The 15563-nt window shown below is 33.8% G+C and overlaps 1 protein-coding gene across 3 annotated transcripts in view; it reads left to right on the top strand.

Moving 5' to 3' along the window:
• Nucleotides 1–15563, top strand: part of LOC135138742 (uncharacterized) — a 340017-nt gene that overhangs the window by 11394 nt on the left and 313060 nt on the right. For 2 of the 3 annotated variants that reach the window (XM_064068734.1, XM_064068736.1), the window contains exon 4: nt 3174–7383. In XM_064068734.1, the coding sequence (XP_063924804.1) occupies nt 3174–7383 (4210 nt within the window). The remainder of the gene's footprint in view (nt 1–3173; nt 7384–15563) is intronic. The other variant, XM_064068737.1, reaches the window with a different exon arrangement.

Raw genomic sequence — 15563 nt, forward strand, 5'->3', positions numbered from 1 at the left:
TTACATATCGAGGGTGGTAAGAAGCTAATTACGAACGAAGTTTACACACGAGCGAGCGTAGCGAGCGAGTGATGTAATATGAGTTCGTAATTAGCTTACCACCAGAGTTGTGTCATATACTTTTTCTACGATCTATAATGAAGAATCACTTTCAGAAGAATTTTTTTTGGGAAAGCAAATATTTATAGTTGCTATGGAAACTACCCAAACAGGCACGTAATATATATATATTACGTGCCTGTTCATTCATTACATGCCAGTGGGTGTAACTATGGTTTTACTATGAGGCTAGACAGTTCGTAATTCATGGATTACTATGTGGGAGTAGAAAAATAACTATTTTTCGCCTCATAATAAAGATTACACACCAATGTATGATTTACATAAGTTATTTTATTATTCAAGATGAATTTTTTTATATAAAAATCAAAATAAAAAAAAAATTTGGTGAAGCGCCATCTATTATTCATTATTGGAAGTTCGAAGCTTCAAAAACTGTCAAATAATTTTCTTTTAGGTGTTAAACCATTTAAAGCATAAAATGGGCCGCTTAATTGACAAAATTGCAGTCAATAACTAATAAGAAAAGTATAAATGATATTAAAATAAAAACGTAAGTGAATAAAATGCAACTTTCGCTTTCCATAACCTCAATTCTCATTTTCTAGATCCCCAATTTTGTTTTGATCCATCCGAAATCCTCTTAGTGTTAATGCATGAGAAAACTAATTCAACATTTGAAGATTTAATGATCCTATGCCCATTGAAATAAAATATAATTAATTATGCTAATAAATTCTCTAACCTCAAAAATGTGTCCATTTATTCAAAGAGCTAAAAACTACTAACAAGTTAACAAAACATTTTACTTATTTAAGTTACAATTGTTATAAATATTTACATTTATTGTTGAATTTTGCACCATGGAAAATAAACCTGGTATTAACTGATTTGCTTGAATTGAAGATGTCTGATTACTGTCAATTTCAATTCTTGGTGGTGGAGCAATTATTGGATTGTGAAAATCAATCTGTAGTGGGGTCACGTTAGGCGTTTTGGATGTGGAAGGACCATGCTGTGACATCATATCGGCAACTTGAATTTTTCTTTTTAAAGATTCTTCGACATACCCCTCTGCTACACTCGAACTTTTCCACCCTGCATGTCTCTTCAATGATAATATGTCAGCTCCTCTATTTACAAGCAGAGTGGCAGAACTTCTCCTGAAGCAATGCCCACTGTAGTCTTTTGGACACTCTAACTTAAGAAATTCAGCGATTTTTGCTGGTATTTGACCAATTGTATTGATTCCCATTGGTGAGCTTACGCATTTACCTTTTTCGTATCGTAAGAATAAACGATCTTTAATTTTCAATACATGGCTCCTAATATTTAAGTATTTTTTAATAATTTCAATCCATTCTGTGTTTGTTATTACAAATGAACGCGATATTTTTGTTTTTGTGATTGGAATTTTAAATATTAAAATATCGTCCTTTTGTTGGATATCATTGAGGACCATCTTATACAACTCTTCTCTTCTACAAGAGCCGGATATTCCTATTACTAGGGCGACCTAAAATAAAATGTAAGTGTGAATTCCCAGCATTATTATTAAAAGTTCCTAAATGTGTACTTACTTTCATTAATAAATAATTTTCGTCTGGTGCTTGTTTGATGAAATTTGAAATACTATCTTCGTCTAATATTTTGCTTTTTTTTGGTTTATGAGTTTCTGTTTTCCGCTTTAAATATGAAATAAGTTTTGAATATTTGGCAATCTCGATATTATCGTACAACAAAATACAGGCCTTCAACATGGAATAAATTGACCATAAAGATTTCTTGTTGTCTTGTACTAGTTCCGAAAAATATGCAACCATAACATTTTCCGAGTACACTTTGATTTTCTTTAATTCGCACCATTTCTTGAAAGCTTTATATTGGGCCTCATATCTTTCTTTGGATTTTTGAGGAAGCAACTCAGACGATATTTTCTCCGCCATTTCTTTTATTTCCGGTGGTGTTAAATTTAGATCATCGTCACTTTCACTCATTTTTTATTCTTTTTAGTTTAGAATAATTGAAATTTGGAAAATCAAACAAACAATTCGCTCTCAAAATAAGACCTGTCAAATTTCCTTACTTCTGATGCGCGATTGTTTGTATCATGACCTACTATGTTCAACACATGCCATTTGATTTGAAAGTTATTACTTAATTTTATTAATAATAATACTATCAATTAAATCTTAATCGGCGAAAAAACGTAATACAAATCTCGTGCTGTAAGTATTTTACGGCGCTCCAGCTAATGCCGCCTTCGCCTTCGGCTCAGGCGGCAAACAAAGCTGTCGCGCCGTAAAATAACACTTACAGCTACTCGAATGTAAATAACTATTTCGCCTCCTGACATGTAAACAAAACATTCACACACCTTTGACATGCCGCGTAACAATGACTTTACGCACCAAATATCAATTTACCGTTGCTTTACCGTCTTTGGGTGCCAAAGTAATTCAGTATGCATTAGCCTCTAGAAGCTCTAATAAAAAAAAATTTCTGTATAAATACTAAAAGAAAACATACTAGAATACTACTTTACATCATGTTTTGTTCGATCAAAATTATTGAATTAGAAAAAATGAATTATTTAAAAAAAAATTACATGGCGCCATCTCGTGGCTGTCGGTATTATAGATTCCTTCAGTAAACGTATCAACACAGACCATTAAGCAAATATTTGCTTAATGGTCTGTGGTATCAAGTCTAGAAACTGTCACCATTCATTTCCATTTCGAAAAATATTTTTAAAAACAAATATTTCTTAAAATAAAATCAATGTCGGCGAAAAAATTTAATACAATTTTGGTGCGTTAGGCATTTTGCAGGTTTCGGTCCCAAGCCACCCTCCGCTTCGCGTCGGGTGGCAAATTAGAACCTCAACCTGCAAAATGTTACCTACCGCACTCATAATGAAAATAAGTATTATGATGAAATATACGTTTTGGCCGTTATTTTGTACCAGAAAAAATAACTCAAATAAGACCTGTCTGCATTTAAATCTGCAAAAGCATAAAAAAAACTGAGAACTATTTCAAAGTCTAATTTTTAAACGATTTACAACTATTTTCGATTTATTCACATTGTTGATTTCTTGAATTCTATTCCAGATTTTTGAAAAACGAGCAGGAAACACCGACAAGGGAAAAAAATACGAAGATTTGGTTACCGCTAAGGTCGCACTACAAATGGTAAGCGACAGTAAAATAAGAGATTTCTACATTTCTTCGAACGATACAAATTTTGGTGATTTTGATGACGTGGTTATTGAAATTGAGACAGATAGCGGGATAAAAACAAAAGTACTGCAATTAAAACAGAGTAACAAAAAAAAAGAATTAAATATACAGCAGCTAGCAGGCAAAAAGGGAGACTTTAGTTTAATAAAATATTTCAAATCTGCTCAAGAGGTTCCAGGCGAAGTGCAAGAATTTATTTTATTCACCAGAAATACATTTGAAACTTCAGAAGAAACAAAGTGTAAACTAGAAGGAGAAGAGTTTTACGTGAAGGCCATTAAAAAGACAATTTCAGGAGACGATTTCGACGTTTTAAGAATTTCGGAAAATATAAATTGTTATCATACATTTCAAATCGTAGAGGACGAATGGACTAAACGAAATCCTGAAAAAATTCAACAGTACCAAACATTCTTCGAGCGCTTTCGCCTTTACACAAACCAAGAACGTTTTGAAGCTCTTACAAAATCAACAATGAATAAATTTACTGACATGTTTTGCTCCAACGAAGAAACATTCAAGAAGTACGTCGACGTCATATCAGAATGGAGTATGCGAGATGGAAAAAAAGAAAAGCTAAGCAAAAGAATGATGCAACGCGTTATCGCGCTTCGTTTGCTTTCTTCTAAGATCGAACCGTTTGTTTTTGGTTCAGTCACAGACGAAATGAAAATACTTCGGGAGGCCATTTGTCTGTTCGACATTACGTTGTTGGAAAAAAAAGGCAGCAACGCAGTTAAAAATTTGTGGGGAGATTTGAACCAAAACATTGACCTCAAAGAACTAAACAAAGTTCGATCACTTTATTCTCTTTCTTCTAATTACATAAGTAGTGTCGAAAATCTGGATGCAAATTTGTGGACACAATTGTTATGGCTGATGGAGAAATGTCCTCTGATTGTGAAAGAACACGTCAATTTGGAGAAAGCTATTAACCTCTGTCCAGATGCAAAATTTATTATACTTGGCAAAGGAACATATGAAGAATGGATGAAAGAACGCTCTGTCTTTCAAAACTTGTTCAGTTTGGAATCAAAAATCGAATTGTATGAAAAAGTATTGCAAAATTTCACCATTTCTTTACAAGGAAAAGAAGCAATTAATTTAGTGACTGCTTTCGAAAAAAATGAAGAAATTTTCAAACATGTTACTGTGCCAAAACTTTTAGAGATGGCAAATGGTCCTTGCCAAATAGGTGGCAAAAAAGAACGTTTTCCGAATCTTTATATCGAGAGATATTTGTCAGCCAATATTATAGACATTAAATATTTAGAACATGTTGATCGAAATACTGTTATCATTTTAAATTGCGAAGGTATTTCCCAGAAACTGACAATATCTAAAAAGCATACTCTAATAGACATCGAGAATTTTTTAAATAATACAAATCGTACAATTTATGATAATCCAATTCTTATAAGGATTGCAAAAAATTGCAGTGATTCCGATTTTCAGGAAATATGTTCTAAAACACCAGCATCCAAAACTGTACATTATTTTAAATTTCTCAACGATCAAAATTTAGAATGGATTCGAAGCAAAGGCTCTGTTAATGAACTGCGAAATTATAAATTACCTAGTCTTTCCAAAAACGAAAACGAAATTTGGTCTTCCGAATTCAGCAACAACATAAATCTAATAACAGCTGACCCAGGAATGGGCAAAACCGAGTTAACGAAGAGTCTAAAAAACAACTGTTGTGCGAGATATTGGACCGTGATTCTGAGCGCTCAAGATGTTATGTCTTTCTTTAAAAATTCAGCAAAGTCTAAAAAATCACACTTAGAACTATTCGAAACATTTATTTTAAACGAAAAATATCGACATCTCGCTGGACTCGATCAAGAATTTTTTACAATATGTTTAAAGCAACGCAATGTGGTTTACGTATGGGACGCCCTTGATGAAATATTTACTCACTATTTAAATGGGACTTTAGATCTCATTCTTATGTTATCGCAGAAAGGTTTCGTTCAGTGGGTTACTGCAAGGCAACATTTGAGATCTTCTCTGGAAGAAAAATTTAATACTCTGTCAGTGGATATCAATCAACTCACCGAAGTCGAGCAAGACTACTATATTAAGAAACGTCTTAACAGTTTTATTGCGTCTGCAAATATGAAACTCACGATCGACAACATTAAATCCACGTTTGCATTTACAAAACATATAGATATATTAGGAATCCCTCTTCAAATTTTTATGCTTATAGACGTATTACTTAAAAATAAGGAAAAATATTTAGAGTTATTAAACAATAAATTTCTCCTGACTGACATGTATCGTTACTTTATTGAAGGAAAATTTAAGTTTTTCTACGAAGGCAAAGTTCATGTAAACAATGATTTTTGGCAAGAAAAAGTGAAGAAGGAAAAGGAAGAAAAATTGAAACAGTATGAAAAGTTGGCGCTGAAAGTAATATTTCCTGAAAATGTTTTGAAACAATTAAATATAGATTATTCGCAAACGATAGATTCCGTTTCTGAAGATTTCGCACCTGTCGGTATCGTGACAGGACTACAAAACGGCATTCCGCAATTTGCACATGCGTCGTTTGCCGAATATTTTGTTGCCTTACATTTTTCTAGAAATTTTGAAATGATACACAGCGACATATTTTTTGATGCGAAGTATAATAACGTACGTTTCTTCTTCGACATGTTAACTGGCAAAAATTCACCGGTCCACATAGCGATTTTATATAGAAATTTTGATGAAGTGGAGAACTTTGACGACGAAATAATAAAACGTAAAGATGAGTGTGGAAGAAGTGCCTTACATCTCATCTGTTCTTGGGGACAACGACGTGGGCGTTTAAATGTACAACATCAAAACAACAGTTATGTTATCAAGACAAATCGGGAAATTATGCGTAGTTCGTTAGAAACGAAACAATATTTTAAAGCGTTATTGTTTTTGTTAGACAAATGTGAAATATTAGAAGAAGATTTTTTACATCAACTCACACCCTTAGCATGGGCACAAGAAAGTGAAAGTTTGGGAGCGGAACTGGAATTATTAGAATCACGCAAATTACAACTGAAAGATTCGTATAGTCGAACAGACAAAATTAATATTTTATTTTTTGTCGCTTTGCACGGATACGCAGAAGCGTTTAAAATATTATTTTCATCTTCGAGTATTTCTAATAATGAAGTAAATTTTAGTGTTGAATTCGATGATAGTACGCCTCTTATAATAGCTTCTCGAGAGGGGCACGAAACAGTTGTAGAGTACTTGGTCAAATACGGAGCCGAAATCAATCGCGCTAATAAATATGGTGTGACACCGCTTTACTTAGCTTCCTCTCGAGGTCACGAAAAAATTGTCGAATGCCTGGTGAAATGCGGAGCCGAAATCAATCGCGCTGATGAAGATGGTCGGACACCGCTTTACGCAACTTCCTCTCAAGGTCACGAAAAAATTGTCGAATTCCTGGTGAAATGCGGAGCCGAAATCAATCGCGCTGATAAATATGGTTTGACACCGCTTAACGCAGCTTCCTTTCAAGGTCACGAAAAAATTGTCGAATGCCTGGTGAAATGGGGAGCCGAAATCAATGGCGCTGATAATTATTATGGTCAGACAGCGCTTTACGCAGCTTCCCTTGAAGGTCACGAAAAAATTGTCGAATGCCTGGTGAAATGCGGAGCCAAAATCAATCGCGCTGATAAAGATGGCGTGACACCGCTTTACGCAGCTTCCTCTCAAGGTCACGAAAAAATTGCCGAATGCCTGGTGAAATGGGGAGCCGAAATCAATCGCGCTGATAATTATTATGGTCAAACAGCGCTTTACGCAGCTTCCCTTGAAGGTCACGAAAAAATTGTCGAATGCCTGGTGAAATGCGGAGCCGAAATCAATCGCGCTGATAAATATGGTTTGACACCGCTTAACGCAGCTTCCTTTCAAGGTCACGAAAAAATTGTCGAATGCCTGGTGAAATGGGGAGCCGAAATCAATGGCGCTGATAATTATTATGGTCGGACAGCGCTTTACGCAGCTTCCCTTGAAGGTCACGAAAAAATTGTCGAATGCCTGGTGAAATGCGGAGCCAAAATCAATCGCGCTGATAAAGATGGTGTGACACCGCTTTACGCAGCTTCCTCTCAAGGTCACGAAGAAATTGTCGAATGCCTGGTGAAATGCGGAGCCGAAATCAATCGCGCTGATAAATATGGTCTGACACCGCTTAACGCAGCTTCCTTTCAAGGTCACGAAAAAATTGTCGAATGCCTGGTGAAATGGGGAGCCGAAATCAATCGCGCTGATAATTATTATGGTCAAACAGCGCTTTACGCAGCTTCCCTTGAAGGTCACGAAAAAATTGTCGAATGCCTGGTGAAATGCGGAGCCGAAATCAATCGCGCTGATGATCACGGATGGACACCGCTTAACGCAGCTTCCTCTCAAGGTCACGAAAAAATTGTCGAATGCCTGGTGAAATGCGGAGCCGAAATCAATCGCGCTGATGATCACGGATGGACACCGCTTTCCGCAGCTTCCTCTCAAGGTCACAGAAAAATTGTCGAATACTTAGTAAAATGTGGAGCAAAACCTTTCGTTTAATAAAATGAATAATGATGGTTGAACTCGAAAAGTCACCAAAAATCTGTCGAATGATTAGTTCAACGGTGATCCAAAACTCCTCTACGCCGGGCCAGACTTTCAATATTTTATTACCATCCGCCGCCTCATTTTTTTATTATTATTTTGTTGATCATATCAGGGACGGTATCTATTAAAAACAATGTTACCTTAACCTTTGAGAGATATTATTACATACTTTAATTAGGTATAGGATTTATATTAAAAAAAAATAGAATTAAAAAAAAAATTGAATTTGTTCGACCGTATTTCAGGAGCGAGAAATGTCCCGTCTGATACCTTGGACCAATTTTACCTAGTTTGATTAAAATTAAAATTTGCTTCTACATAATTTTTTCGTAATACAGTGTTTTTCTTTATTTGTCGAATATGTTTCACTCTTTGACACATTTTTCACGTAATTAGGTATTTGCCATTTTGATATCATATGCCAAAAGTAATTCCCTATGTCAAAATTCTTTCAATTTATCGCAAATGCTTTCCCTCTGTTCTAATAAATATTTTTATTTTATCCTATATTGTAACCATACCGATAACACGTTGACAACGAGTTACGTTAAGGCATACTTTATATTACTAGTACTGTTATGAATTTTCTTAACAACACTAGTGTTGTTATGAAATCATAATCTTCACTGACATTTTCCCTTCAGAGCTGTTGACATAAAAATTAAAACACTTACTAATTCCGAAGCGTCTGCTAATAGTAATTAATTTATCTATTGTGTATTTTTTTCTCCAGGTCTTAAAGTTTACTACCTCTTTGAGATACCTGCCAGCTGTTTTTTTGCCTTTCAGCAACGGCCTTTTATTTTGGAAGTCATTCTCGCATTTACAAAATCAGAAACAATCGTTTTTTCAGTGTAAACAACTAATACCGTGGCTACCAACGCAGGCATAGCTGACTGATTTTTCGTGCGCTTTGAACTTTGTCGTTAAAAATATTTTTGTTATAGTTTTAAATTGTGATTATAGGATAAAATAAAACGTGTTACGATGCACGTAACGTTATCTGGTTTTACATTACTCGGAAATTTTAAAGAACTCGGGGCTACCGCCCCTCGTTCTTCAAACATATTCCTCGTAATGTAAAAACCCTAATAACGTTACTTGTATCGTAAACTACTATTATTCCATTTTGACAATTTAAACTGACTTTATTAACTCCATAGTAACCTTCATAAGGAGTTCATGATTCACTAGTGAAATCAAAGCGTTTGAATTCACTAGTAGAATCAAAGCGTTCAGTGAATAAAAAAATTTCAATTAAGAACAGATTTTTATTTCTTCTCCAAAAATATTAACATTGAATTAGTCTTTGTCAAAATTACTTTTTGCAGTAAATATTCATCATCAGAAGCATTATCTAAAAACCTTTCCATTTCTTCGAGCGTGAACACTTTGGATTTCTTTGGTCTGTGCCCTACAGACTGTTGTTTTAGGAAAGCTGACACTTGATGAAATCTATAATAATGAATATTTTAAACCTTATATTAATCATTGCGATGTCACAAACCTGCTTATATCAATATTTTCCTTCACAGATAACATATTCTTCAGTTGGGAATAATACGACCATAGTGATGAAGATTTAGCATTTTTTGACCGTTCCGAAATATAAGCCAAAATTATTCTTTCATCTACTCCTTTTGCATGCTTTCGTTTCCTCCATTCACAAAAATTCGTATACTCTTTTTCATATGAATGCTTGGATTTTGCTGGCACCACCTTATTGAGAGCTTCCAAAGCTTCGTCTAGGACTGCTGAGGGTACAAACACTTCGTTTTCGTCTTTATTTTCCAAAATTCCAGACATTTTTGTCTAGGAAAACACAAATGCCGCAAGTGTCACAAATTTAGAAAAATGTAAACAACTGGTTGTTAAGCTGGTTGTCACGAAAATTAGTTTCGCAGTTTACACGATTTCTCGATTCGAATTTTTATTTATTGAAATTTTATTAATAAAATTCGTCAAAATGGAATAAAAACATATATACACCGCGTGAATCAAACATATTTATTCACTCGAAGAAATGATCTCACTCGCACTGCGTGCTCGTGATATCAACATCTTCTCGTGAATAAACGTATGTTTGATTCACTTGGTGTATAATATTTATGTATTTTAGCTACAAGGGCCCAAGCATTAGTTATTTACATAATTAGTTATGAAAAGTGGGATATTGTTTGACGAGTCCTAACAGTTTGCCAAAACGACCGAAGGGAGTTTTGCAAGTTAGGCGAGTCAAACAATACCCATTTCATAACGTATTATGTACAAAATTTTATCCGATTTTGTTGAATTTGACCATTTGAATGCGTTTTTAATTTTGTTATCACAAACCTTTATAAATATGGCAATTGGGTAAGTAGGCAGTCGTCTGAAAAACAAGTGAATCATTGTTTTGAACCAAAAGTCAAAAGTGACAATTGGCTTTGTATAGTGAGCGATTCTGACTGTGAATTACCTTTGGACGTTGAAGAAAGTGCTATTGTAGCATTGAATTCGTTAATATTAGTAAATCAAAAGGCAGGTATGACGCAGCATACAAAAATTTGAAGAGTGGTGCCAACAATTGCCACAATAATTAATGAAAAGGTAATGTTGGCCTATTTTGGAAGCACCAAAAAAGTCAAGCTAAATTGTTTTTAAGAATTGTACTTGCACTAATCTTGTGTTTAATTTAAATAATAAACCATAAAGACGTATTGCTTTTGACTTTTTAACTTCCCCGGAGAACCTCCGGAAAGTTATTTCATATCAATTAAACGAGTTATGAAATGAATTCTCATTACGTAACTGAGTTATGAAATGAAGTGACAGTCATGAAAAAATTGACTTTTGACAACTGTCAACAATTTTGAAATAACCTAGCTTTCATAACGAAATTGGATAAAAGTAATTTATTTTATCGCCAACCGGCAATAGAGACATGCATTACCATAGCGATTTTCGGAAGTAAACAAACACTTTATTTTACTGTAAAAATCAAGCACTTTACCTGCCGCTCATAATTGTCAACATAACCATGACTGTATGACATTCTGTCTGTCACTGTCACGGTTCCAACGAGAAAAGTTCTGATACGATTGCAGAGTCCTATGTTGAGGAATCTGTGCCCAATAAAAAAGAAAATCGCAGAGACAATTTTAGGTGAAAGTCAAACTGACAACATGTTTGTTACCAATGATAATTTTACTCAAGATTCACCTAATGAAATTATTAGCACGGCTAATCCTCAAACATTTTCACTTCAAACTCCTTCGACTTCAGGGGTGCGATTTTTTTTCTCGATCGAAAAAAACTTGATAGCGATAAAATCTCGTTTGCTGATTGGTTGAGAGGCTGAGTTTGTGAGACATTTCTGTCACATTTCTCAATTGTGTCACGAAATCAAGTCTTCATGGAGTGATATTTTCTCGATAGCTCTGAGTGAAGTGATAAACTTTGGAGACATAACCTGGAAATTTATGTGAAAGTAGAAGTTCAAAATCGTAATTCTGAGTTATAAGTTCTTAAAATTAAGGTAATTGTAAACTTTTGAGCATTTAATAAGCTTATATGCAAAGAATAAATGCAAACTTTGCATTTAAAAGCCTCGCAATGACATTTATCGCAAGTGATAATTTATCACTTCGATCGAGAAACAAAATCCCACCCCAGGACTCAATTTTTATAATCCGTCAGGTAGTACATTTACATTTAATATAACAAGTAATAAGTAGATATCTTTTGACTCATTGTTATTATATGTTTACTGTCATAATAAAATGTGATAAGTCATAACATTTCCATTATTTTTAATTATAAATTTTTAAGGTTGGCGATAAAAATTTGTATGCACCACGTCAGTAAAGGATCTTTATCGAACTCGCCTGTTACTCGCCTCGGTCGCTTTGCTCGCTCGGCTCATAATCTCAGACTCGTTCGATAAAGAATCACTTTACTGACTTGGTACATAAATAACTATTATCTACAACTGCTTTATAAAGGCCTTATTACACAACTCATTCGGCACTGTTTGAGTTGAGTAATAAACCCTATTATTTCACTAGTGGTGTAATAGAAACATTAGGGGAAAGTCCCCTCATTCGGACCTAGTGGGATATTTTTTCAATTAAAACCAAAATGTAATACGATATTAACTTATCTAGTGTTGAGCCATTAACTTTGACATGTTTTCAATGTTTGGTAATTTTTTTAGAATTTTTTGAAACATCCAAATTGGTTAAAAAAAATAATTTTTGAAGGTCTGCAAGTGGTCCAAAATAGGAGACTGGGTTCGTAAATTGGACCACTATATTCTTGAATTGGACCACCGGTTCTTAAATTGGACCTTCTTGGTAAAAATGCATGAAATGAACATAATTTTTCTGTTGTTATAGATGTTACAAATATTTTCGATTTTTTTTTTAAGAAAGATTGAGTTTCAAATTATTAGATTCGAAATTTTACAAATTAAAATTTCAAATAGATTTGTTGCTCGTTAAACAAATAATTTAATTTTTTACTTAACAGTAACATTTTTATTTAATGATTTCTCGGAAATGATTGAACTTATTTTCTCTAAAATTTTAGTCAACAAAATTCATAATGCTGCATACCTGTATTCGTATTTGTGGAAATGATATTTCCACATCAATAATTACAGATAATAATAGATACATTTTTCAGAGATAATTAAGATTAAGATTTCTTAATCAACTTCACGCGCAGAACAAGTAATACGGCAAGGACTCATAATGTGAAATAAATGAAAAATTGAAACGATATTAGAAATCTCGTGGTGAAGTAGTTAACTAAGTATAACGAACAATGAATGTTAAGTTATTGATGTTTTGATTCGATTTTTTCTAAATATTTTTAAAATAAAGAGACTTATTTTTCTTTATTTTTATATAAAATCTACATTTGATAAAACGCATTGCAGTCATTCATTTTACTTAAAAATTGTAGAATCCAAATATTGCATTGTTAATTTCCATTGTTAAATGGTGAATTGTGAACGAAATACGGAGTACCAAATTTAAATGTGTTTTACAGAAAGGAATTATTTTTACAAAGGATAATAAAATGATATTTTCTTTGCATTGGCGGAGTAATGGCGGCTCGTTGACTCGCTGCAGTCCTACTAAAATTGCAGCTTAATATGTAATTTTTTTATATAAAATATTCAAACTGATAAAGAACACTCGGGTAAAAATAGGTTGTTGTCTCAAACAATTAGATTCCAGTATTTTATTACATTACGTGGATATTGACTACAAGTAGCTATTGTCGGGCAACCAGAGAAAATTAGGAGTGATACTGTTTAAAACTGTAAATGCAGTATATTTGGATTTGGAAATAAATCATTCGTTTCCATGTCTTATGTATCAGTAACAATTATGTTGACTGCAACCTAAATCTATTTAACTACCCCTAACTCCATAATACCTAGTACTTGATACTTCATATAGTTATACGCTTTTCAGTTGAAAATGAAAGAATTATTTGTACTGGTAGTTGTAAACAATTGTATAAATATTTCCGTTGGATTCCTTTGCGAACTCTTTGTCAATTATTATTTATGATACTATGGTATGATCCCAAACTGTTTAGAGAAGAAAGGGAGGCTGTGGTGTGCGCACGTAAACTTGTCCTATTTCTTTCTAATACATTAGCTCTATATATTAGCTCTGTGTCTATCATCTCCTACGTGCGCTTATCATAGACTCCTTTTATCTAAAAAGTATGCAGTATTTCCCGCGCAAACCAGCAGTCAGATCTCTAGATTGCCTGGCCTCGTGATTTGTCACGTATTTTTAAATAACATACAGTTTTCTAAATTTGCTGAAGTACTACTAAACTACAAAAATAAATATACGGGTAAATTATATTCTCAAATTATAACTCCGAATTAAACATGCAATGTGAAAAGTTAATGCCGTGAACCCTACTAAGTATAAATTAAACGTCATTGTTTGCTAACTACATAATTGATTAAACTTATTATTTTAATAAGGTATAGTGAACCAAGAGGTATAAGGTTATATGGCCATCATAAAATTAGTTGACCGCAAATAAATACCCCCTTTGTGTGGTTCGCACTAAGCTTACCGGTTGGCAATAAATCATCTTCTAAACATTTCTTGCTCATATTTAACAGGGCCGGCTTTCAAAGCGAGTGGTTATTGCGGAACCCTCAGCGGCTGCAGGTAGCAAAGAAATAGTGGAGTGGTGGATTTTCATATTTAGTGAAAGCCGCCCCTGAACGAAACCGCAAGAGCCGGTCGAGCTGTAGTGGACTCGTTATTTACGACCCTAAAACCTTTTCTATTGTAAACAACTTAATTTCCACACAATGGGATGATTTTATGATGGCCATATAACCTTATAGCTCTTGGTTCACTATATTAAACTAAACAGAGACTTGAATACTTTTTTTTACTAATTTTAATAATTCTTGTAAATGAGTAGATATTTAATAATAAAGCAATAGATATTATTATACGCAAAAAATATATTTGCATGCTTTTACATAAACTTCCTGCACTTATAATTTATGAACAGTATTTTGGACGATGCCCAATTAATTGATAAATAATAGTATGTTGATGTAAAAAGAGTATCATTACATTACTTCAAATTCTTTTAACTTTCTTTATGTAGTATATCCTGTTTCCAAAATCTCAAGAAATTAGGGTTATGGTAATTCAATTCAATCTGGGTGCTTAGGGTAAAAACAGAAAAAGAGTTGCACAAATTACAGTTGCTTTTTTTTAATTTCAGATTCATCAAAATTGTTAAGTCTCTTTTTTATTTATTTCACATTATTCTTATTGTTCTGCGCATGAAGTTGAATACGATTTCTTTCCCAACCCCAAACCTAACGCTGAAAAGCAAAACAGCAAGGAAGTCCGTAAAAACGGATAACGGTACTGTATCGATTTCTGCTTGGACATGCGGCAAATCAGCACTGAATCTAAACTATGTTTCGCTTCGCCCAAGTGCGACATGCGGCAAATCTGCACCAAACAGTAGAGGCGAAAATCCCTCGGACGCGATCTGGATTTCTCCATTTGATTAGTCGAGTAAATTTTTATAACAGTGTTTGGTTGGATATTAAAGTGCTGTCCACATTGGCTGATGTGCGACGAAATTGTTTTAATAATAAGAATAATAATAATAAAAATAGTCTTTATTGTCCAACGGAATAACTAATTATAGGACAAATAAATAAAGTAATAATATTTCACAAATATAAATTAACTGAAATAGTTATTAAGGTATTTAGGGGGTTATGAAATAAATAACGTACGAGGTCGACAGTGTACTCCCGAGGGCGTCCCGCCCGAGGGAAAGTACGTTGGCCGAGGGTGTTATGTTCATAACCCCCGTGGTGCTTTCAACATTTTATGTCATCCTTACCAGCAAAAGTTTATAAATAAACACAAAATTCCAAAAAAAAGCTTATTCCCGTAATTTAACGGAAAAATCGACCTACCTTGGTCACTAGCAACGGCGTTGTTTACTAAATGAAAAATTGTGTGACAGGTGCAATATTACAAAATGTACGACGAAAACTTGCCGGAACGTGTTTTGGCAAGTGCTGCAAAAGCTGTGGAAGCAAGAATTCCAGTGAAATCGAAATCTGTTTACGAAAAAGAATAT

This window comes from Zophobas morio, unplaced genomic scaffold (genome assembly GCF_036711695.1).
Source record: "Zophobas morio isolate AGI-343-1 ecotype UQ-CSIRO unplaced genomic scaffold, CSIRO_AGI_Zmor_V1 ptg000030l, whole genome shotgun sequence".
NCBI lineage: Eukaryota > Metazoa > Arthropoda > Insecta > Coleoptera > Tenebrionidae > Zophobas > Zophobas morio.